The following is a 23443-nucleotide window of genomic DNA, read 5'->3' as shown; positions in this document are numbered from 1 at the left end:
TATCAGCTTTTCGTGTGTTCGTTGTAGAGATTCGTTCTAGCTGTACCTAATGGTAGCTGGCATTGTTCATTACAATCACTGCATCTTCGATGTTTCTTTCATCAAGAGCGTCTCAAAACTTCAAAAACTACTCTTTAAAAACCATAGCGTTCATATCAGTGTGGTAGTCATCACTGGTAGATTTCACCTTTTGCCTGAAAACCAATTTACGTTCCTGTAGAAAACCAGTGTGACTGGAACCTATATGACAAACAATAATTCATCCACCTTTTACCACAGGAACTTTTAAACCTCCTGTACCTTCTTTATATTGCCAGATTTTTGTGGGAGCATAATTCGGATGAATGTAAGTCTCGTCTAAATAAAATATGTGGGACGCAGGGTCCTTATTCCTCAGAAGATGCATTTTTCCCAAAAAACTTTACTCTGGCTGTTACTTTATTGGCTTCTCCTGTCATTGCTTTTTTTAATACTTGAATCCCATAGACTTCAGTATCCTCCACAATGAAGTGACTCCCCATTTAAAGTTTATATCTCTTTATAAATCACCACGTAATTTGTTCAGTGTTGGGTATTCACCCTCCTTTACATAATAACTGAGGAGAGTTCTTCTTATTACATCTTATGGAATCCTTCGTTTGCCTTTATTATACAGTTCCTTTTGATTCGTTTGCATGGTGATTGAAACGAGATGGAACCAGATGACTGGGTACTGTCTTTACCTTCCTTTACTAAATGCTGAACGGTTCACGTACTAACTTGAGAAGTTTCCGACCCTCTCTGCTGCACTTTATACACACTCACTAAAGGGCCATTATTTTCTGCTTCCTTTTGAAAATATTCATGAACTTTGTTGATCATTTTTCTACTTTCGCTCCTTCCTCATCGCCATTGTAAGATATATAGTGCAGTTATTACATACAACAACAACAACAGCATAGAACAACGCAAATAGAAACAAACCAATGTCACATCACGTGCCACAAACATGCTAATAAAAAAATGCAATAAAGGACGTGGCAAGAATTACCCATAAAACAAGAATAATCCTAAAACAAACTCGTCAAACAAGCTCTTTGTAATACCCACATGCACACTGTAAGACTACTTGGCAACACAGCAGTTCGTAGAGCGAAGTGAGCATGGCAAACTCCCCGGGTGACTGAGTAGTTCTCAGCGTTGCTGCTAAGCTACCTTTTGTCTGATTGGGCAGTGAGATACTGTCCACACCCGCCTTTCCCTGACAGCATGTAGGCTGCCTGCCATCAGAGCAGAAAAGAGACCTATAGTACTACATGACAAATACCATGGTTCTACTTTCCTAGCGTAAGTACCATTATGAGGGGCCGTTGACCTGGATTTTGGACCCCCTTTAGTTAACAAGCATCATCGATTCAGGATTGTGCTTTAGAAGCAGTCCCTTGGTCAGTAATACTATTGTTTTAAGATAGTTTCTTGGAAGGTGGTGGTGGGGGGAATTGCGTGTCGGATCCACTGTTTGTTTTAAATTCATATTCATCCATTCATTCGTCATCATGTTTTGAATTCTGGTCAGTGGATGATTTTGGATTTTTAAATTGTCAATATAGTACATTTCATCTCATTTCGTATCATTAGGGGCCAATGACCTAGATGTTAGGCCCCTTTAAACAACAATCATCATCATCATCATCATCATCAAGAACTCGCTACTTTTGGGATTGTCACCACTAACCAGTCACTACTGCACTGATGTGAATATTGAACCTATTCTGTTCAGCAGGTTACATGACTTAGTTTCTCTTTGTAAAGAAAAGATATATGAAGAAAGAGGTAGAGCTACTCACCCTCAACTGGTTTGCAACCAGGCCATGGGCTACAAGCAGTGATATCTGAGACAAGATGCACATTGCACCTTACAAAATCCAGTGTTGCCAGTTTGGCTATCTTGTTCCAGCTCAACCTTCTGAACGTCTTGCCATTGTTGTTGACTTCTGCAAGCATTTCCAACCTTTCGAAGAACATTACAGTAATTTTTTTTTAAATGTTAGTTTTGTATTATATAGTACATTATTCACAATTTATAGGTTTTTTACTTAAAATAAGAAAATATTGGCAGTAATGTTAAAATAGGCCTTTTAGGTGCTGTACACTGAATAATTATTTTATTAGAAACATCTACTTACTAACGGGTTGGTTCCTCTTTGCTGGCGATCACGGCTTGTGAGCGTTAGGGTCAGATTCTTCAAGGTGATGCAAGTCACCCATGTCCAATCCAAGCCATGTCTGCTGCAGCATCTCATGTAGTTGACCCATATTTTGTGGAGTCATAGGAGCAGCTTTCACAGCTTATTCCAGCATACCTCAAACATGTTTGATGAGGATACTGTCTGAAGAATTTAGGGGCAATGGGAGAGTGGAGAATTCATTGTCATGTTTGTCCAACCACTTACTAATGGTCTGAGCTCTGTGAACTATGTATTGTCCTGTTGGAACATGGCATTATTGTCAGAGAAGACTGCCTGGAGATACGGGTGCACATTGTCGGCTAACAGGTTGCTGTAATCTTCACCATTCTAAAGGATATGGCATGGTCTCAGTAATGTTATTTGTTTTTACGGCCCACTAACTACTTTTATGGCTTTTGGAGATATTGAGGTGCCAGTATTTAGTCCTGCAGGAGTTCTTTTACGTGCCAGTAAATCTACTGACACAAGGCCGATGTATTTGAGCACCTTCAAATACCACCGGACTGAGCCAGGATCGAACCTGCCAAGGTGGAGTGAGAAGGCCAGCGCCTCAACCATCCGAGCCACTCAGCCGGGCGACATGGTGTCCAGGGGCCTTAGGCTATGCGAGAAGAATGCTCCCTAGACCATAACATCACCAACACCGGCCTGTTGGGCGCTTACAGTATAGGTGTGTTTCCCCCCCCCCATGCAAGGCGTTGTTTGTGATGACGTGGTCAACTGGGGCACCCTTATTTTTTGTACGGCTCCCGAATCCAAGTCAACACAAGGAACGTTGTATGATCATTGTGGAAACTGGACGTACTTGCCCAGTCTACTATTCTGCTGATGAGTCAAATGTTGCACTGTGATAACAGTTACGATACCTGATGTTCACCTCACTAATCAATCGTGCATGGCTGGCTGGAGTTTGATCTGCTGCTCATTGTCTGCCTGTTATTACCCCACTCTTGGTGAATACCATGGTACAGGAACACAGCCAATAACAGCGGTTACTGTCAAAATATTGGCATTACACCTCAAGTCTCCTATTATCCAAGTGGCTTATGTCACGCACCACTGCTGAATATTATAATCTGACGTGCAGAGGAGAAGTCTGCATATTATCGGTGAACCGCTTGTGGCTTTGTCATCACATCGTATTGCGTTATTGGTCATGAACTGTCATGCTCCAGGTGTTCCTAATAAAGTGATCGTTCAGTGTAAAATGATTGGTTCTGGGATTAATTAACCATGAAATGCATGTACACAAATTTGTTTAAAACTAGATACTCAGGGAAGAAAAAGAGATTTGTACTTCAAGATCCAGTGTCTAGTGATGGGGCATTCGATTCATTTTACTGAATCGATTCATTTGATTCCGTTCACGTTACTGAATCGATACAGTGATTTGATTCACGGCACGTTAGTCACCACTCCTACTGCATCTGTGTAGTATGTACTGGTAAGACAGCAGCAGCAGCAGCAGCAGCATTCAGTTGTCGCAGCTGCCATCTGGTCTTCATACTATGAACTCCTTTCTTAGAAAAAAATGCTAGTCACTAATATGTCGAAGGTTTTTGGCGACACAGGATGGGAAAGGTCTGGGATTAGGAAGGTAGCAGCCATGGCCGTAATTAAGGTACAGTCCCAGGATTTCCTGGTGTGAAAATGGGGAAACTATGGAAAACCATCTTAATGGCTGCCGACAGTGGGATTCGAACCCATCATCCTCCGAATGCAAGCGCATAGCTATGCGATACTAACTGCACGTCCAACTCGCTCAGTCATTTTTGAAAATATGTATTTTTCTATCAGCTGAGGATTTTCTTAAATCGTCATATTTTGTATAAGCTACCCGAGATGTACAGTAGCCCGCTGGTTTTCCGATTCAACATGTTGTTGGTTAAGTTTTTGCGTCAGTCGGCTCACTTACTGTCCACATATGATTGAAGTCTTGTGCAACGATGTGACGTACGAACTGAGAGAAAACTGAGCCATTCTTCCCAATATAAAACAGGTACTTTTGAGTGGTCATGAGCATGATTTAGAGTCATAGGGCAGGCTAGAGTCGAGTTTAATTGTCAAATGTCAACTAAGTTATAATACTAAGATTCATTAAACTAATAAATAGTATAACCTAACAGCCTGAGTGTTGGGTGGCGGGAAATAATCTGACTCCCTAAGGGGGCCAACGGCTTCGGGCGAATGAGCCCGTTTGAGTGGGATGATGGTCCCCACAGTGGAGGAAATGCCACTGGAATCCATTATGCAGCGTCTGTTCTCCAGGTTAGGGGCGGCTGCACAAGGCGTCTGTACTCCAGAAGAGCGGCCTCATTATCACCTCACTGGATCACATCCAGAGTTGTAATTCAGGACCTAGTCCCATACAGGTGACACCTTGACAGTCAAGCATGGAAGGTCTTTTAAGGAATACTCCACCGGCTGAACCAAGAGTTCAGAGAAGGCAGCATTCGGATACGGTGGGCTGCCACCTGAAAGATACTGTGAAGTCGGAGGCACGGAAATACCCCAGTACTACATACACGAATGAGACAAAATCAAGAATCAAACCAAAGCAGATAACATACTTCTCTACACACAACATAAACTCACTCATGCAAACCGGTAAACTAAAAGTGATCACCGACATAATGGACCAACACAAAATTCTTATCATGGGATTACAGGAAATTAGGAACACTGACCAGGATGCCTTGGAATCTCAGGGGTACAGACTTTATAAAGGTATACCCGGGAAGAGAGTGATGAAGAATGTCCCACAATTTGGAACAGTTTTTTGGTCAGCCTTAAAATAATAAACTCAGTTCAAGAGTTCAGATCCCAGTCCCACGACTCTCAATGCTCACCTTAAAGGCATCCAATAAAATCTATACTATAATAAATGCCCATGCTCCCACTAATGATAAAAACAACTCCTCAAAAGACCAGGAGGAAACAGGAGAATTTTGGGGCCTATTGGACCAGACCATAGATAACATCCCCAAACACCATATAAAATTATTAATAGGCGACTTCAACGCTCAACTAGGCAGAGAAAGAAAATACCGTGACATCATCGGAAAATGGCCAGCACACAAGAAAACAAATAAAAATGGAGAGAGACTAGTTGACCTGTGTAGAAACCATAATTTAATCTCAAAATCTACATGTTTTAAGAGGAAACCTCAAAAACTCAAAACATGGAAACGCCCTGACTACACTAAAGGAGAATGGCAACTGGATCACGTCTGCATGGACAAATACCACCACAAAGAGATCTATAACGTCAAAGTCCTCCGAGGAATAGACACAGGTTCAGATCATTACGTAGTTAAAATTAAAATTAAACTCACTCCCCAGAGGAGACAACAAAAGCAAGCCCTTAAAACTAAAAGAAAAATAGATTCTACCCAGCTAATCAACAACAAAAATTACCAGAAAGCAACTGAAAAAATAAAAATCACAGATAAATTTGAAGACTTAGTACACAACCTTAAACAAATTGCAGAAGACCTGGCTCCAATTAAACCACGTAAAAAACACCAATGGTGAAACAGTGAATGTGATGAAACAGTGGAGAAAAGACATCAGGCATGGCTATTACATCAGTCCCAAAAGACAGAAATATCCTATCAAAAGCTAGTAAAACAGAGAAAAGAAACTACCCAAGTCTTAAGAAGAATAAAAAGACAACATCATAAGGACACCCTGTAGTTAATTGAAGAACAGTTCAGTAAAACTCAATCAAGGGACTACTACAAAACCTTCAGAAAGCAGCTCCAAAAATATGAACCCCCGACCCTACTGATGAAGGATGAAGATGGTAAGCTGGCCCATAACAATAAGGACAATGCAGAAATTCTGGCTAAACATTTCAACAAGCTTTTAAATTGTGAGGAACCTACAGAACTCCTTCATTTGGACACCAACACCCCGATAAAAACATCACCAGAGAACATCAATCCCTCCACAATAAAGGAAGTCTACCAAGCTCTGAATAGATTAAAAAACTACAAAGCACCAGGAGAAGATCAGACCTTTGCGGAAATCTGGAAATATGCAGGAACATCAGCAAAAGTTGCCCTGCCGTCAACGACTTGTCTCTATCTGGATTAAGGAAGAACTACCAGAACACTGGACAACAGCCCTCATTCATCCACTGCACAAAAAAGGGGACAAAACCGACTCTAATAACTACAGGGGAATTTCGCTCCTAGACATAACATAAAAAATATTTTCAATAATCATCCTTAATAGGATAAGTTTACAACTTGAGAAAGAACTAGGAGAATATCAAGGAGGTTTCAGACCCTGGAGGAGCTGTCCTGATCAAATCATGAGTCTTAAGTTGATAATGGACTATAACAAGAGAAGAAACAGAGATATGGTGATAACATTTGTAGATTTCAAGAAAGCTTATGATTGCATCCATAGAGAATCTCTGTTTAAAATTTTAAGACACTTTGGACTACACCCCAAATTAATAAACATGATAAAATTGACTCTCATCAATACCAAATCAGAAGTGAAGTTTAGGGAGTGAAACATCAGGGACATTTGAAATTAAAACTGGACTGCGGCAGGGAGATGGGCTCTCACCACTATTATTTAACTGTGCTCTAGAAATGGTAATGAGGGAATGGTTTAGAAAATGTCCCCCCAAAATAAAGATTGGCCGAAAAATCAAAACAAATTGCCTGGGTTTTTCTGACGATTTAGCATTACTAGCAGTGGACATAAAAGAAGCAAAAACCCAGATATCAGAACTTCAAAACATTGCAAATAAAATTGGCCTCAAAATATCATTTGAAAAAACAGAAATTATGCCCCAAAATCCAACACAGCTAAAAGAAGTCACCGTAAATGGTAATAAAATCAAAATAGTAACTCAGTTTAAATATCCTGGAGAAGTAATAACACATAACTTTAATGAAACAATCTCAATCCAAGTAAGAACAAATAGATTAGCTAAAGCACAAAAATTAACATGGGATATCTACAAAAAGAAATGTCTATCAATAAATACAAAAATAAAACACTACAACACAGTTATAAAACCGGACGCTACATATGCAGCAGAAATACTCTTTTACCTGAATAAACAATCAAAGACTGACAGACTTCTGAACATTGAAAGGAGGATTGGAAGAACCTGCATCAACAAAAAATACCAGAAAGATGGACAGTGGCGGTTAATACCTAACAAAGTTGTGTACAAAGAGCTAGAACCCATTACAGATACTATGCATAAGAGGAGACTGGGATTCTTTGGACACATCATGAGGATGCAGGATTCGAGACTTCTGAAACAACTAGTACAACACAAAATCTCGTCTCAAAAAATACCACAACAGGATGTAAATGGATCAGAGAAGTAAGAGAGGGTCTGAAGGAAATAGGCCTTACAACAGAAGACACCACAAATAAAATAAAATTGAATACAAAACTCAAGAATACAAACCTCCGCTTTACCCTTACACAAAACAAACCAACAACACGCACATTTTCAACTGAGGAAAGGGCACGAAGATCAGAGCGTCTGAAGAAGTACTGGGAGGACCGCAAAGCCCGAACAATCCCTTCAAAGAGACCTGAACGACGGACTGACTAAAGTGATCCTATGTGATCATAAAAGAAGAAGAAGAACCTAACAGCCTACCTACTTACTATCTACTTCAGAAGTATGTTTTGACTACCTTTTTAACACTACAAATAAATCCATCTATTATTGAAACCTCCCTGGAAGAAGAGGACATGAATGCAAGTGGTTATTATTTTAAAATGAGCTGAGCTCGAGAATCCATTATAGCATATGATTCTTTCAGTGTACTATAGCTCTGTATGTATTGCTTCAGAGGAAGTTCGGCTCCCCGCCAATGTCCAGTGTACCGATAATGAACCGCGTGTGTGTCTCACTGATCTGCAACTGCGTACGATTCTTTCGGTGTGCTATGGCTCACTGTATGTCTCGCTGCAGCGGAAGCTCGGCTCTCCGCCAGTGTCCAGTGTGCCGATAAGGAGCCATGTGTATCTTGTGTCTCACTGAGCCGTGCTCGTTCACGATTCTTTCGATGTGCCATGATTCACTGTCTCGCTGCAGTGGAAGCTCGGCTCCCCGTCAACGTCCAGTGAGTGCGCCACTCAGCGCTGTCCGCTGGGAGTAAGCTGAATCGTGTGCTGTGAGCTCGCCGTTCCTGTGAATCGATTCACTCGGACACTTGCATGAATCGATACACTGCTTCAAATCTTGCATTCAGTAGCCAACACTACCACTGTCTAAGCTCTAATTGAACCTGCTCTTAGTTATGCCGTACCAGAATGGGGAAATCAAAACTCGTATCATAGACGACCTTCAAGAGATTCTAAACATATTAAGGCCATGGCTGCTTCCTTCCCACTCCTAGCCCTTTCCTATCCCATCGTCGCCACAAGACCTATCTGTGTCAGTGCGACGTAAAGCCACTTGGGAAAAAAAAAAAGAAGAAGAAGAAGATTCAAAACATATTCATGTTCAAGAAAGCAATTCATGGATATAAGAATATGAACTTACCTTTCCTCTCATTATTAACTGCCCATAGAATTAAATATTTGCTATGGTATATGTTAAACAATACTTTCTGCCAAACTGTGTGGCCAATAAGGAACCAAACTGAAGGTGACCATGAGAATCAATAATAATAAGAAGTTACAAAATCAATATGCTCTTTATACCCCAATACTGTACACTTGTGTTCACATTATCATTTGCCGTTGTTCTTATGGTTACTCTTTCTTTTTGTACTTAAATATGGCATTATAAAATACCTTTTCATCTTTAAGTTTTGTTTCCCTTCTCTAATTTTCAGTTTCTGTGTGGTTTTTTTTTTTTTTTTGCTTGCTTGTTAGTGATTACTGATTACATGTTTCTTTTTTCTTCTGCTGTCTCCTTGATGAAAGTTGATAATCATCATAGCACATGCATTTGTGCTGTGAGCTTTTCTAATGAGCTACTTTACAATCATATCTGCCTATTGTAGTAATGATAAGTGTCTAGGAAGTTGTCATCCTGTTCCCCATTCTTCTGATTTTCCCTTCAGTTATAAGATGAAGTTCATAAATCTCATGCCTCATACATAGTAGTTTGCTGATTTTAATGCTGTAAAACTACTGTCTTTAAAATCTCATTTGGCGAAGAACTAGTTTGGTCATTCGGTGCTGTCTCTATGTGTTTTTAACTTGTTTCTTAAAATTATAGTTTTACATTTGCTCTTTCTTCTCTGTATTACCAGTGATGTAAAGATTCTCTCATATTTTGTTAAAGGGTGGTGCCAATCCAGTCCAGTCAAGTTCGGAGGATGATGATTCAACCTACCGGGAAATATCCTTCCCCCAGGATACAGCTCTTCAGCAGGTACATTTTAATACCATTTCCAGTTTCACCTCCTAAAATGTTTGAACATATTAAGAGAATGTGGTGTTAATTTACTTTTAAAATCTAGTTTTTATTTCACTGGTTATTCAGCAATCTTTAAGGACAAGATCGTGACATTACATATTGGCTCCACTGTCTCTTTCGAGCATCTTATGGCACAGTGTGAATTTTGAACAATGCACATGGGATGTTAAAAATGAAAATTTAGGTCCCTGTGGATTGGATTCCATTTTAAACTGGTAGTCCCATGATCACAATATCAACAATCGCATAAAATATACATTTTTCTTCTGCAGTTGAAATGTACATGTTAACACTTCACCATTACAAACTACAATGTAGATTACTTTAACACCCCCCCTTAATTCACTGAAGATGGCTCAAACAAGTCAAAACATGTTTGAATTTTATTTCTCCATCTAATGATGGAATTATGATTGTATTGAATTAGGAGGATGCATTTAATTTTTCCTTTGTAAAGTAAAAACCGTTGATAAGGAATGATTCTAATATCTTGTAATAAATGAACTACAATAATACAGTCAAGATGTGTAATTGACTCCCATATCCTCATATTCATTTTTTGTTAACAACCGTTCTTTCTACAGTTGAGGTTTTATTTAGAACATTCAGTAGATGTTCTAAAACCTGGTTCAGATGAACACTTGGATACTTTGACACATGCTTTCTTATAAGTAATACAAGGAGTGCATCATATGGAATTACACTTTCGAACCTTCTGCAGTCCACAGTACAAGGTTGTGAGACTCCTCAGAAGAGCATTGCAGCACATTGTTCACAAATACCTATAGCTGGGGAAGCAAATCTTCATAAGAGTTCTGACTGAATTACAAAGTCAAGCATCTGTTAATGTGAGCAGTGATGTCCAGAAACACTACAACCAAGATTCAGTGGGCTTTATGTGCGACGCTCTCCAGGAAAACATACCTTGAAATTATATGTAATCAATTTCATCATCGGTTCTGTATTGACTTCAATATCTATATATTAAAAAAATTTATGAAAACTAAAGTCAGTCAGTCCGGCTATTCTATCTGGTTGATTTCCTTCATTTTTTAAAAACTGAAAGGTATTCATGCACAGATTTGTCATCAGGTACTATAAATGACTTAACTTCCATCTTCCTCAAATTATATGATATTTAAAATTTTTAGTCTCTTTGAAGCAATCATATCTTTGGTTCTAATTGAGGTACAGAGTTCGTTTTAGCCTAGGAACACTCAGTGGATCAAGCTCTTTCATTGCAGCTCTTAACTATTCAAGTTGGTTGATTCTGAGGAAAGTTACGAGTGCACATTCAATTTGACGTCTCATTTCTTCAACATTTTTTCTCATTGAAACAATCATATCTTTCGTTCTAATTGAGGTACGCGGTTTGTTTTGGTCTAAAAGCACTCTGTGGATCAAGCGCTTCCTTTTGAGGCAATAACTACTTAAATTGGTAGATTCTGAGAAAAGTTAGGTGTACATTTGTCTCCATGACAATGATCTTTGAAGGACTTTTTAACAGTTCGGCGCTTAGTGTTGTTCCAAGGAATGTTTAATCCAATTTCTTTTTGTGATGTATTTTCAAGTTTTTTGTTGACATAATATTACATTCTGTTACCACAGCAGATCATGGGCTTTATTTGCAAATATATCCGCGACGATAGTAACGAACAACACCATACTTTGTACATTGCGGGCGGAGCCAGCGGGAAACTGCTAGTATATAAAAAATCTTAAAACAAATTTACAAGTATATTGTCCACCTGTTCAATACAATTTTGTCTGTCTAAAACCTTATATAAAAGGACATGTTTCGATCTTACTTGAGGTCATCTTCAGCTTGATAGGACAACGAAAAAACACACACATATATATACACACAGTAGACCCTCGATAATTCGAAATCGGTTAATTCAAAATCTTGCCTAATTCGAAGCAGCTCTTGTTCCCAGGAACATGAGGTACGGATTTGTGTGTTATTTCAATCGTTGTAATTCGAAATACGGATAATTCGTAATTCGAAGAACAATGTCGGACCCATCACAGAAATTCAGACTTTTAATTCGAAATTGCTTTTACATTTTGAAAAAAATAGTATTTTACAGAGTAATTTAAATTCAAAATTTCTCCACGTCATGAAAGACCGCAACTTCCGGAACGTGCAGGGGTAACTTTGCGCACTTTCACCTACTTTGGCGTGTCTACAGCGTGCTTCATATCTGCTATGTTCGAGCAGAATCGTAATTATTTTGTATTCGGCGTTTTAAGGAATGTCACAATATCACGTAGCAGGCAGTATGCGGAGAAGTAGAATCCGCAAACACTGGCGATGCCGACAGTTGGCGAAAAAGCCTGGCTTATAGCCTATAATCAATTCATACGCACCATTATTATCAATGCCGATGAAACTGCGTTGTTTGTTTTTATTTTTTTAATGCTGAGTCCAAACAGACTTATGGTTTTAAAGGAGAGAATTGCCAGCCGGGAAATGTACTGTGTTGCTATGCAGTGCAAGTGCACACGGAAGCGAGAGACTTCATTCCCCCGTCATAGGAAAGTTCGAAAAGCTACGATGTTTTAAGGGCGTCGGGCACTTTCCATGCCAGTACAACTCATCTAAGAATACAAATAGTACAGTAATTGAAAAGATAATGCATTTGCACTGGGGAGCCAGCATAATTTTTCCTCGTCTTTGAATCATGTTTTTCTTCCTTTCGTTGGGTGAGGTTATGTTTGCCATTGTTTTATACAAGTGCATTATTTTAATAATGTAAATGCACCTTGTTGGATACATTTCTGAAATAGTGTTTTCCGTGGCATTTGAAAAGTTTAAACTGAGAATCAATTAACGGGTCTTAGAAGTGCCACGGCGCGAAATCGTACAAGTATAGTCACTGTACTGTTGTTGTCATGTGTACGGAAGCGAGAGACTTTCTCCCCTCGTCATAGGAAAGTTCGATAAGCCACGATGTTTTAAGGGCATTGGGTAATTTCCGTGCAAGCACGAGGCATCTAAAATGCATACAGTACAGTAATCCAATGAATAAAGTACTTGCACAGGGGAGCCAGTATAGATTTCTCGTTGTCTTTGAATCGTGTTTTCTTTCTTTTGATTTCATTGCGTGAGGTTATGTTTGCCCGTGAGTTATCCAAGTGCATTATTTGAATACAGTAAAACCTTGTTAATTCGAAGTTGTTGGGAGTAAAAAATCGGACTTCGAATTACGTGATTTCGAATTAACCGCCAATTCGCAATTCAGAAGTATCAACCCTTGCCGCGGTGCAAAATATTCTAAGGCCCGTTACTGCATGCAGTTAACCTTGATTCAGAGTTTATACCTTTCAAATGCCATGAAAAAAGAACTACTTCCAAAATGTATCCAAGAAGGTGCATTTACAGTATTCAAATAATGCACTCGGATATTTCACTGGCAAACATAACCTCACGCAATGGGGAAAAAAAAAAAAAAAAAAGCACAATTCTAAGACAAGGATAAATTATGCCGGCCACCCTGTGCAAATGCATTATTATTTTAGATTTCTGTACTGTTTGCATTTTCAGATGCCTCGTACTGGCATGAAAAGTGCCCGACGCCCTTAAAACATTGTGGGTTATCGAACTTTCCTATGATGAGGGGATCAATCAATCAATCAATACTGATCTGCATTTAGGGCAGTCGCCCAGGTGGCAGATTCCCTATCTGTTGCTTTCCTAGCCTTTTCCGAAATGATTTCAAAGAAATTGGAAATTTATTGAACATCGCCCTTGGTAAGTTATTCCAATCCCTAACTCCCCTTCCTATAAATGAATATTTGCCCCAGTTTGTCCTCTTGAATTCCAACTTTATCTTCATATCGTGATCTTTCCTACTTTTATAAACGCCATTCAAACCTATTCGTCTACTAATGTCATTCCACGCCATCTCTCCGCTGACAGCTCAGAACATACCACTTATTACAAGTGATGAAAATCATTTTTCGTCCGTATTGAAAGTTTCATAAACTGTATATAGGATAATATCTTTTTTTATTTCCACCTATTCAATATATTACAAGAAGTTGGCATTTACTTTAAAACATTATTCAGATGAGACATGTTTCGCCTCTCACTGTGAGGCATCTTCAGTCATTATCAAAATAATAAGGTGAGACTGTGAGGCATCTTCAGTCATTATCAAAATAATAAGGTGAGAGGCGAAACATGTCTCATCTGAATAATGTTTTAAGGTAAATGCCAACTTTTTGTAATGCATTGAATAGGTGGAAATAAAAAAAGATATTATCCTATATACAGTTTACATACCACTTAGTCGAGCAGCTCTTCTTCTTTCTCTCAATTCTTCCCAACCCAAACATTGCAACATTTTTGTAACGCTACTCTTTTGTCGGAAATCACCCAGAACAAATCGAGCTGGTTTTCTTTGGATTTTTTCCAGTTCTTGAATCAGGTAATCCTGGTGAGGGTCCCATACACTGGAACCATACTCTAGTTGGGGTCTTACCAGAGACTTATATGCACTCTCCTTTACATCCTTACTACAACCCCTAAACACCCTCATAACCATGTGTAGAGATCGGTACCCTTTATTTACAATCCCATTTATGTGATTACCCCAGTGAAGATCTTTCCTTATATTAACACCTAGATACTTACAATGATCCCCAAAAGGAACTTTCACCCCATCAACGCAGTAATTAAAACTGAGAGGACTTTTCCTATTTGTGAAACTCACAACCTGACTTTTAGCCCCGTTTATCAACATACCATTGCCTGCTGTCCATCTCACAACATTTTCGAGGTCACGTTGCAGTTGCTCACAATCTTGTAACTTATTTATCACTCTATAGAGAATAACATCATCCGCAAAAAGCCTTACCTCCGATTCCACTCCTTTACTCATATCATTTATATATATAAGAAAACATAAAGGTCTGATAACACTGCCCTGAGGAACTCCCCTCTCAACTATTACAGGGTCAGACAAAGCTTCACCTACTCTAACTCTCTGAGATCTATTTTCTAGAAATATAGCAACCCATTCAGTCACTCTTTTGTCTAGTCCAATTGCACTCATTTTTGCCAGTAGTCTCCCATGATCCACCTTATCAAATGCTTTAGACATGTCAATCGCGATACAGTCCATTTGACCTCCAGAATCCAAGATATCTGCTATATCTTGCTGGAATCCTACAAGTTGAGCTTCGGTGGAATAACCTTTCCTAAAACCGAATCAGTCTAGCTTAAGCCAGTGAGGAGGACGGACGTGTCGTGTGGCGTGCGCCTGCTGAGTGGAGTGGATTAAGAGTGAGGAAGCGGTAAGGTCAAGCGGTCGGCAAGGAGATAGATACGATGAATTGGGTAGACGTAGAGGTTATGAGGAAAGTAGTAAGAGAAGTAATACAGGAGGTATGTCCGTTTGAACAATTAAAGAAAATGCTTCAAGAACAAGGCCAGGAGCAAGAAAAGACGAGACAGTGGATCCAGGATTATATGAAGAATACGAAGGCGATGATAGAAAGCAGCGAGAAAGAACTGGTGTCACTAAGAGAGAAAATAAAAAATATGGATGAAGAGATGGTAAACCTGAAGAAAGAAATCGAATTCTGCAGACAGGAGCGCAAGAAGAAATCCATATTTATTTATGGGGTGGAGGAAGACAAGGCAGAATCTAAAGTGGACATTATTTACAAAGTGGTAGATGTTATACAAAAAAAAATGAAAATAAATTTCAGTGAGGTAGATATAGACAATGTGGAGAGAGTTGGCAAGGTGGGAGGGCACAGGCCCATAAAAGTGTCGCTGCTATCTTCATTGATGGCAGACATAGTGATAAGGAACGCTGGTAATCTACAGTGTGAGAACATTAGAATTAAGAGAGATTTCGGAAGAGAAGAGAGTAGAAATTTTAAAATTCTTAAGAAACATCTTGTGAAAGCAAAAATTCAGGGATTGAAAGCTTATATTAGTGGTCAGATACTCGTGGTGAGCGACAGGAATTGGACCCGAAAGTGGACAATATCGAAACTGAAATTAATGGATGAGAGTTTGAGGCAAGAAGAAACTAGCAGGGCTGACAGTTCGAGGCAAGAAGAAACTACCAGGGCTGATGTACATACTCTAAATGAAGGAACACTGAGTAGATGGGGTTCCTGGGAAGAGATCATGAAAAGAGCTGAAGAAAAAGTAAATGCAAGAAGGATGGAAGTAGTCAGGAATTTAATGGACGAATTAGTGTCGGAAGTCTGCGCGATGGAAGAAAAAGAACCACAGGGGAAGACAAGCGGACAGAATCGGAGCGAGAATAATGGTTTGAGGGAGGAAGCAGAAGTAAGAAGTGCCGGGATCAAAGGGAGAAGCTTGAGTTTGAAGGACCTATGGGACAAAAAAGGAAAAATGGAAGGAATAATTACGAGAAGTAAAAAGTCAAGTAACAGTAGCAAGTAACATAGTTTGCCTATGATGGAGGACAGAAGCGTAGTTATGGTGGTGTTTGTATGTGTGTATTTACTCAAGTAATGGTGCCTGTATGTGTAGTATAATTGTAATTGAAGTGATGGTGTCTTTAGGTAGAAGATGGATAGACCAAGTGTATGGTATTTATTCAAGTGATGGCATGACGGAGATCGTATTGGTGAGTGATTTATTAGTTAATGATAAGAGGTATATATGTAAGGATATGTGGTATGGAATTGAAGAGAATGATTGTGGAGTGCGATGGATGGATGATAAGAGAGGTAGTGAAGCTTAGAGGGTATTATTCAAGTGAAGAATGATAAGAGGTAGATATGTATTGATGTTTAGAAGTTGGATCAGAGTTTAGATGGATGGATGATAAGAGAGGTAGCGAAGTTTAGATGGTACTTACTCAAGTAATGATGTCTATATGTGTAGTGTAATTGTTACGAGTTTGGAGATATAAAGGAGGTTGGATGGTATCTACTGGAATTGAAGTGTTAAATATGAAAGGTGATGATAATAGATATATGATGGATGAATGATAAGAGAGGTAGCGAGGTGATAAGGTGTTTTTAAGTGTACTGTAATTGTATGGCACTTATTCATATAATGGTGTCTTGAGATATAAGATGGATGGATTGTTGAGTTCGAAGGGCATTGTAATGGTTAAAGTAAAGAAGTGATGGTATCTGCATGTGTATGGTATGATGGATGAATGATAAGAGAGGTAGCGAGGTGATAAGGTGTTTTTAAGTGTACTGTAATTGTATGGTACTTATTCAAGTAATGAGACTTGAGATATAAGATGGATAGATTGTTGAATTCGATGGATGGATGGATGAGAAGAGGGGTAGCGAAGTCTAGATGGTATTTATTCAAGTAAAGATGTCTTAATGTGTATTATAATTGTAAAGTGAATGAGGACTGGAATTGAAGTGTTAAGTATGACGATGATGGATGAATGTTAAGAGAGGTAGCGAAGTTTAAATGGTATTGGTAAGTGATTTATATAGTTAATGGTAAATCGGCAAGCAAAGTTGGTTTTAGATGATTATTTAATTAGATTAAGCATGGTTGAATGAGATGAGCAGGAATAGATAGGTAGTGCAGTGATAAAGTTGCAACATGAGTAGAATACGTAGTAGCAGAATGTGAGTGCAACGGAAGTATGGAATCAGCAACCACGAGGGAGTCAAGTAGAGGAAATGTAGTAGGAATGGAATGTGCTAAGGTTAGCGTGTATGGGGTCTGTGACATTCATAATACCGCTGAAGCATGGAATCAGCAACCCTGAGAGAGACAAGTAGAGGAAATGTAGGAGGAATGGAATGTGCAAAGGTTTGTGTGTATGTTCAGCAGGGGCATGGTGGCGAATGGATGATAAGAAAGATAGCGAAGTTTAGTGGGTATTTATTCTAGTAAAGGTGTCTTTATGATAAGAGGTAGATATGTAATGATATGTGGCATGGAAATGAAGTGAATGATTGTTGAGTTCGATGGATGGATATTAAAAGAGATAGCGAAGTTTAGAGGGTATTTTTTCAAGTGAAGGTGTATTTATGGATATTAGGAAAGATAGCGAAGTTTAGAGGGTATTTATTCAAGTGAAGGTGTATTTATGTGTATTGAGACAGTATTGGTTTTGATTTATTAGTTAATGATAAGAGGTACGAGGATAGAATTAGTATAGATTTAATGTTGTAATTAGTTATAGGCTTAATTCAGATGTAGGGGGTGCCCTAGCATGTGAGCTGGTCATCCGTCCATGTTAGAGGCAGCTTAGGATAGATTAGTATAGATTTAGAACTAGTATAGATTTAATGTTGTAATTAGTTATAGGCTTAATTTAGACGTAGGGGGTGCCCTAGCATGTGAGCTGGTCATCCGTCCATGTTAGAGGCAGCTTAAGATAGATTAGTATAGATTTAATGTTGTAATTAGTTATAGGCTTAATTTAGAGATATGGGGGTGCCCTAGCATGTGAGCCGGTCATCCGTCCATGTTAGAGGCAGCTTAACAGATTTAGCTAGGGGTGGAACCTTGCATGGTTGTCCGGTATTCCGCCTGTGTTGGGTCCACCAAGTTAGTAGTATGTAATTTGGCTTAGGCTGGACATTGTTATTTTTCTTTATAACGGATCAAATGGGTATTATTACTGTAGATCTAAAGAAAATAATAAATCTAAAATCTAAATCTAAAACCGAATTGCCTTCTATCGAACCAGTTATTAATTTCATATACATGTCTAATATAATCAGAAAGAATGCCTTCCCAAAGCTTACATACAATAAATAAAGTTTCTCGCTTCCATGTTCATTGCAACGCACTACTATAACCCCCACCCTTGTACGATTCTCCGGCTGGCACTTTCTCCTTTCAAACCATAAGGCCGTTTGGGCTTGCATGAAAATAAAGCACTGCAGTTTCACCGGCAGTGACAATATTGTTCGGTACCTACGAATTTATTATATGAGCCACGTGTTTTCGTCAACTGTCGGCATCACCAGTGTTCGCGGATTCTGTTTTTCCACACACTGCCTGTTGCGTGATATTACGGAGTTCCTTAAAAGGTTCAATACAAAAGAATTTCGATTTCATTCAACTTGGCAATCATGAAGCGCACTGTAGACCCACCGAAGTGAGTGTAAGTGCGGAAAGCTACCCCTCCACGTTCCGGAACGCGCGTTCTATTATCAAGCAGAGCGGGTAAATTTTGAGTTGTAAATACTCTGTAACATACTATTGTTTTAAAATGTGAAGGCAATTTCGAATTAAAAGTCTGAATTTCAGTAATGGGGCCAACATTGTACTTTACGAATTATCTGTATTTCGAATTAAACAATTTAAATAACATGCAAAACTGTATCTCATGTTTCCAGAAACAAGAGTTTCTTTGAATTAGGTGGGATTTTGAATTAACGGATTTCAAATTATTGATGTTCTACTGTACTGTAAATGCACCTTGTTGGTTACATTTTGGAAATAGTTTTTTTTCCAAGGCATTTGAGAGCCTTAAACTGTGACTCAAGGTTACTTGCATGCAGTAACGGGTCTTAGAATATATTGTGACGCCGCAAGGGTTGGCATTTACGAAGTACGTGTTGGCGGTTAATTCGAAATCACGTAATTCGAACTCCGATGCCTGCATCCCAACGACTTTGAATTAACGAGGTTTTACTGTATTTGAAGATAATTAAATAGGTATGTAAGTTATTTGATGTTTTATCTTTTTCCGTATTTTGCTGTTTCAAATTTAGGTTGCGGGTCTTATTCGGTGGCGGGTGGTATTCGGGATTATATGGTAATCATTCCTACTCATTCAGATCCATGGTATTTCCCTTATCTGCCCTTATAACTATTATGTCATTATTTTTTATTCTTCATTTCAATTTTGAGATGTGTTTAACACGTTGGCTGCCAGAGCGGTACATCGTACCGCTGAGTGAGTGTCTCATGAGGCCACGGTGGTACGAAGTACCGCTAACAGGTGTTGCTATATGACTTTCCCTGCCGGGCCGTCGGACCACTGAGCTGTTGAATTCGCTATGCTAGCGTACCGCTATGGCCTCGGAGCAAATCCTGGCATGCTTGGTTTCCAAAATATAGTCTTTAGTTTTTATTAATCCAACCTTATTTTATTGGCAATATGTGAGTATCTGTCCAATCAGTTTAGCCATGCGCTTAGGTGTGCCGGGTTAGCTAACTCGCAAGCTCAAGATTTTGGAGATTGTGGGTTTGAATCCTACCTTGTTATAGTTTTCTGTGATATCCCATTTTCACCCCAAGCTTATGCCTACCTAATCAATAGGCCACACTGATTCCTTCGAAATTGTTGCACCATACCTGAGCTGATTTCTATGTTTATTGCAATGAATGTAGTGTAAACATGAGCGTATTTGCATTTTCTAAATTGACAATGTTCATTGACAACATAGCAGAATTTTATATTACCATTGAGCACTTGGGAAGGAGTAAATAGGAAATAAATATTTAAAATTTAATTTGGTGAAGAGTTTTTTTGTGTTGCAATCGTAATAGATTAGTTTGACATGAACACTGCTTACCAGAATCCTCATTCTGAAGGGCTAGCGTCATTATCTTCCGAGTTCGAGAAGAAAACGGTTACATTCTTATAACTAACCTCTCCATTCAGAAATATCTCGCAAGTATTTCACACACGCCCTACTGTAAAACAATGAGTGCCTTGCGATTGTAGTCCTAAGCGCTAGTAAACAAATTGTGGCACGCCCTGTTATCTACAGTGTGTACTATCAGGCAATAAGCTTCTAGTACCGCTAGACTGTACCGCGCTGACCATCTAGGCAAAACTATGCAGTGAACTTTTCTGTGGGGCCATGGCGGTACCTCGGGGTGCTGGGATTTTTTATTGTATTTCGTACGTACATTGAACACTTAAGTGAAATATCACTTCGCATTTTGCTTTACTGCTTATTTACAACATGCATAAAAGAAAAAATGCTTTGGCCACCAGGACATTTCTTGCTATGTGTCCTGGCAGTCAACGCGTTAATTGGGATGTTGAGTTTTTCAGAATGTTGTTCTGTGAACGAATCCTGTAGTGACATAATGACATAATAGTTACAAATGCAGATAAAGGAAATACCACTGCCTTAATGAATAATAATGATTATATCAGTAAAACAGAATGATATGAGTTAATCCATTATAACTAAAAATCCCACTCAAAAATATGTGACCGCAGTCGTGATTAAAACCTGAATCTCCTACTGCGCTAAGTGCTTGAACCACTGCGAGCTGCACCACAACTCAGGCATATTAATCAAGTTTTAGATGGAGAAACTTTAGATGGGGAGCTATTCCCTAAAGTCATTGCTGTAACCACTTATTAATATGACGAATTTGAATTGATCTGAGTCAAATACAAATGGTAAGAAGTGAGCCATTTTAGTCTATAGAATGCAATGCATATTTTTTTATGGAATTTCCTTCATGATAGGCCTATTATGTTCTGAGAGTACAGTACTAACATGATATTTTCAAGCCTATGGGTAAGTTTTGTTCTGCTTTAGACACACATTAATTGCCAAGTAGAATGGCAGTCTCCCACACCATTATGAGAAGTTGACCTAGATTTAGCCCCCTTTAAACAAGCATCATCATCATCTTTATCATCGTCATCTTCATCATCAGAATGACAGTCCCTTAAACTAAGTAAAGGATATGAAGGCTGGTATGTGTGGTTATGGTGTTACCTTATTTCAAGAAAAATAAAGCGATTCTGAAAGAAAGTATAGAATTTGATTTGCTTATCTCAGTCGAACAGAACAGGAACAGAAAATGTGATTAAAATATTTGCTCCCATAAATTCATATAAAATACTGGACAGGTAATATGATTGTTACTCTCAGTTCATTCAATTTCGAAATCAGGATCTCCATTGAATCCATCTATGCCGTCTACAATGTCAGAATCTCCTTGAAGTTTCTGGTAAGTATTAGGTGCAACAGCAACTTAAGGTCTCCAAGTTTGGCTTCAGAGATAGGTTTTTCCATTTGGCCACAAAGGTATTAATGCCTCATTAAAGGGAACTCTGGTCGTCCCAGTTTTTACATATTTAGATTTACTTCCATATATTCACCATCAAATTTAGTTACGATGTACATGCTGAACGGCTGTGATTTCAAGAACTGGATTTCTTTTAGTTTTTGTCAGTTGAAACCATGGACTTCTGTTTCCTGATTAATGATCAGTTTTTCAAGTTCTGCTGAACAGAAGAACGGCGTGTCTTCCATCTGGCGAACAACAATGGGGTTTTTCTGCCTGCAGTTCCTCGTTACATTTACATAGTGCTCTGCAGTGTATAGACACTGATGACATTTGAAATTTGAGGGCACGCTAAATATCTGCAAAGCCACTTCAATCATTATTCTGATCTGGAATTCACTGATTTGGCACGTATTACCTAGCATAACATGTTAAAACATTGTTACAGTGAAGCCTTCGCAGCTTCTTCAAATAAATAATTCGATACAGAAATATTACTTACATTGCAGACGTATTAGATACCGTTCAACAGTCTCATTTTATACTAACCTTAGAAAGTTCTTCTCGAATGATTCTCTGACATAACCATTTTAGCAAGCTGCATTAGTAGCATTACCTACTTGCCTGCTTCGTCACTTGATAAACCACGTCAATAACTTAACACTATCGAAAACGCTGGCTGCCTCACTGTCATCCACGACGCAATGTGAGGAATGAGGGGCTTGGTATAATGACGCAAAATGGAACGCTGCATAGTCTACTGATGCAATTTACAGTCAAACTGATTCCTGCTATGTCGCTTAGGTTTTCAGTTTACTGACAACAAATGCCCTCTTGTAAGAAATTTATAAGTAGTTCAAGCTTTCCTCTACAAGATACTGCTAAAATCTCAATTTTTGTCAAATGGTGCGCTCTATTGATGCATAACTTCATCCAGTTGTTCACTGTATTTACAATAAGTACACTATTTGTGCTTCTTCACACAGTCGCCGTTGCTTGACAGCGGGTCCTCTTTATTTTCACTCTCATTCGGGTTGTTATAGTTCACCTGCTTAATTGTTTAATTGCTGTATTTTTAAACCTTTCATTAAAAGATACTTTAAAAATCACTTCACAAAGAAACACGCTTAATAACTTCTCACAGGTTGTAAACTGTCCAAACACTACCTCCATATTGTGTGAGTTGGACAGCTATTTATGTAAATCACAACACTAGAACTTCATTCTCGATTTGCTTTGAAAAGAAGCTATTTATTTGTTCAGAATTTAATAATGTCCTTATAGCCCTTCTGTGCTCTGAAACCACACTGGTTTTCATTCAACTTACTCTCAACCACTGATCGCACCCTCTCTTCGAAAATGCCTGTGAATACATTGCCTGCTATACTGATCAATGATATACCTTGATATTTGTTGCAAATCCTTCCTGTTTCCTTGCTTGTAGATTGGTGCAATTACTGCTTTCATTCAATCCTTACTAACACTGCATACTAAACTTATTACTCTATGAAACCATTTCATCTCTGTCTTCCCACTATATTTCACTATTTTAGGTCTAATTTTATCAGTTCCTGCTGCGTTATTACAATGGAGTTTATTTACCATCCTTTCCACTTCCTCAAGTGTAATTTCACCTTCAATACATCATTGTCCTCTTCCTCATGTCTTTGATTTGTCGTGACTTCACCAGAAAGATTTTCTTTTATGTTGAGAAGATCTTCAAAATATTCCTTCCACCTGTTGAGTGATTCCCTGGGATCTGAATTCACCTTACTTACCCAAAACATTATTCATTTCCTTTTCCCCTCCCTTTTTAAGATTCTTTGGGCC

The 23443-nt window shown here is 38.7% G+C and overlaps 1 protein-coding gene across 5 annotated transcripts in view; it reads left to right on the top strand.

Annotated features, from left to right (window-relative positions):
- fmt (phosphatase 6 regulatory subunit 1-like protein fmt) overlaps positions 1-23443 on the top strand; it is a 516745-nt gene that overhangs the window by 201542 nt on the left and 291760 nt on the right. For all 5 annotated transcript variants that reach the window (XM_067145523.2, XM_067145524.2, XM_067145526.2 and 2 more), the window contains exon 13: positions 9511-9600. In XM_067145523.2, coding sequence (XP_067001624.1) covers positions 9511-9600 — 90 coding nt within the window. The remainder of the gene's footprint in view (positions 1-9510; positions 9601-23443) is intronic.

This window comes from Anabrus simplex, chromosome 4 (assembly GCF_040414725.1).
Source record: "Anabrus simplex isolate iqAnaSimp1 chromosome 4, ASM4041472v1, whole genome shotgun sequence".
NCBI lineage: Eukaryota > Metazoa > Arthropoda > Insecta > Orthoptera > Tettigoniidae > Anabrus > Anabrus simplex.
This window is presented reverse-complemented; position numbering and strand designations above follow the sequence as displayed.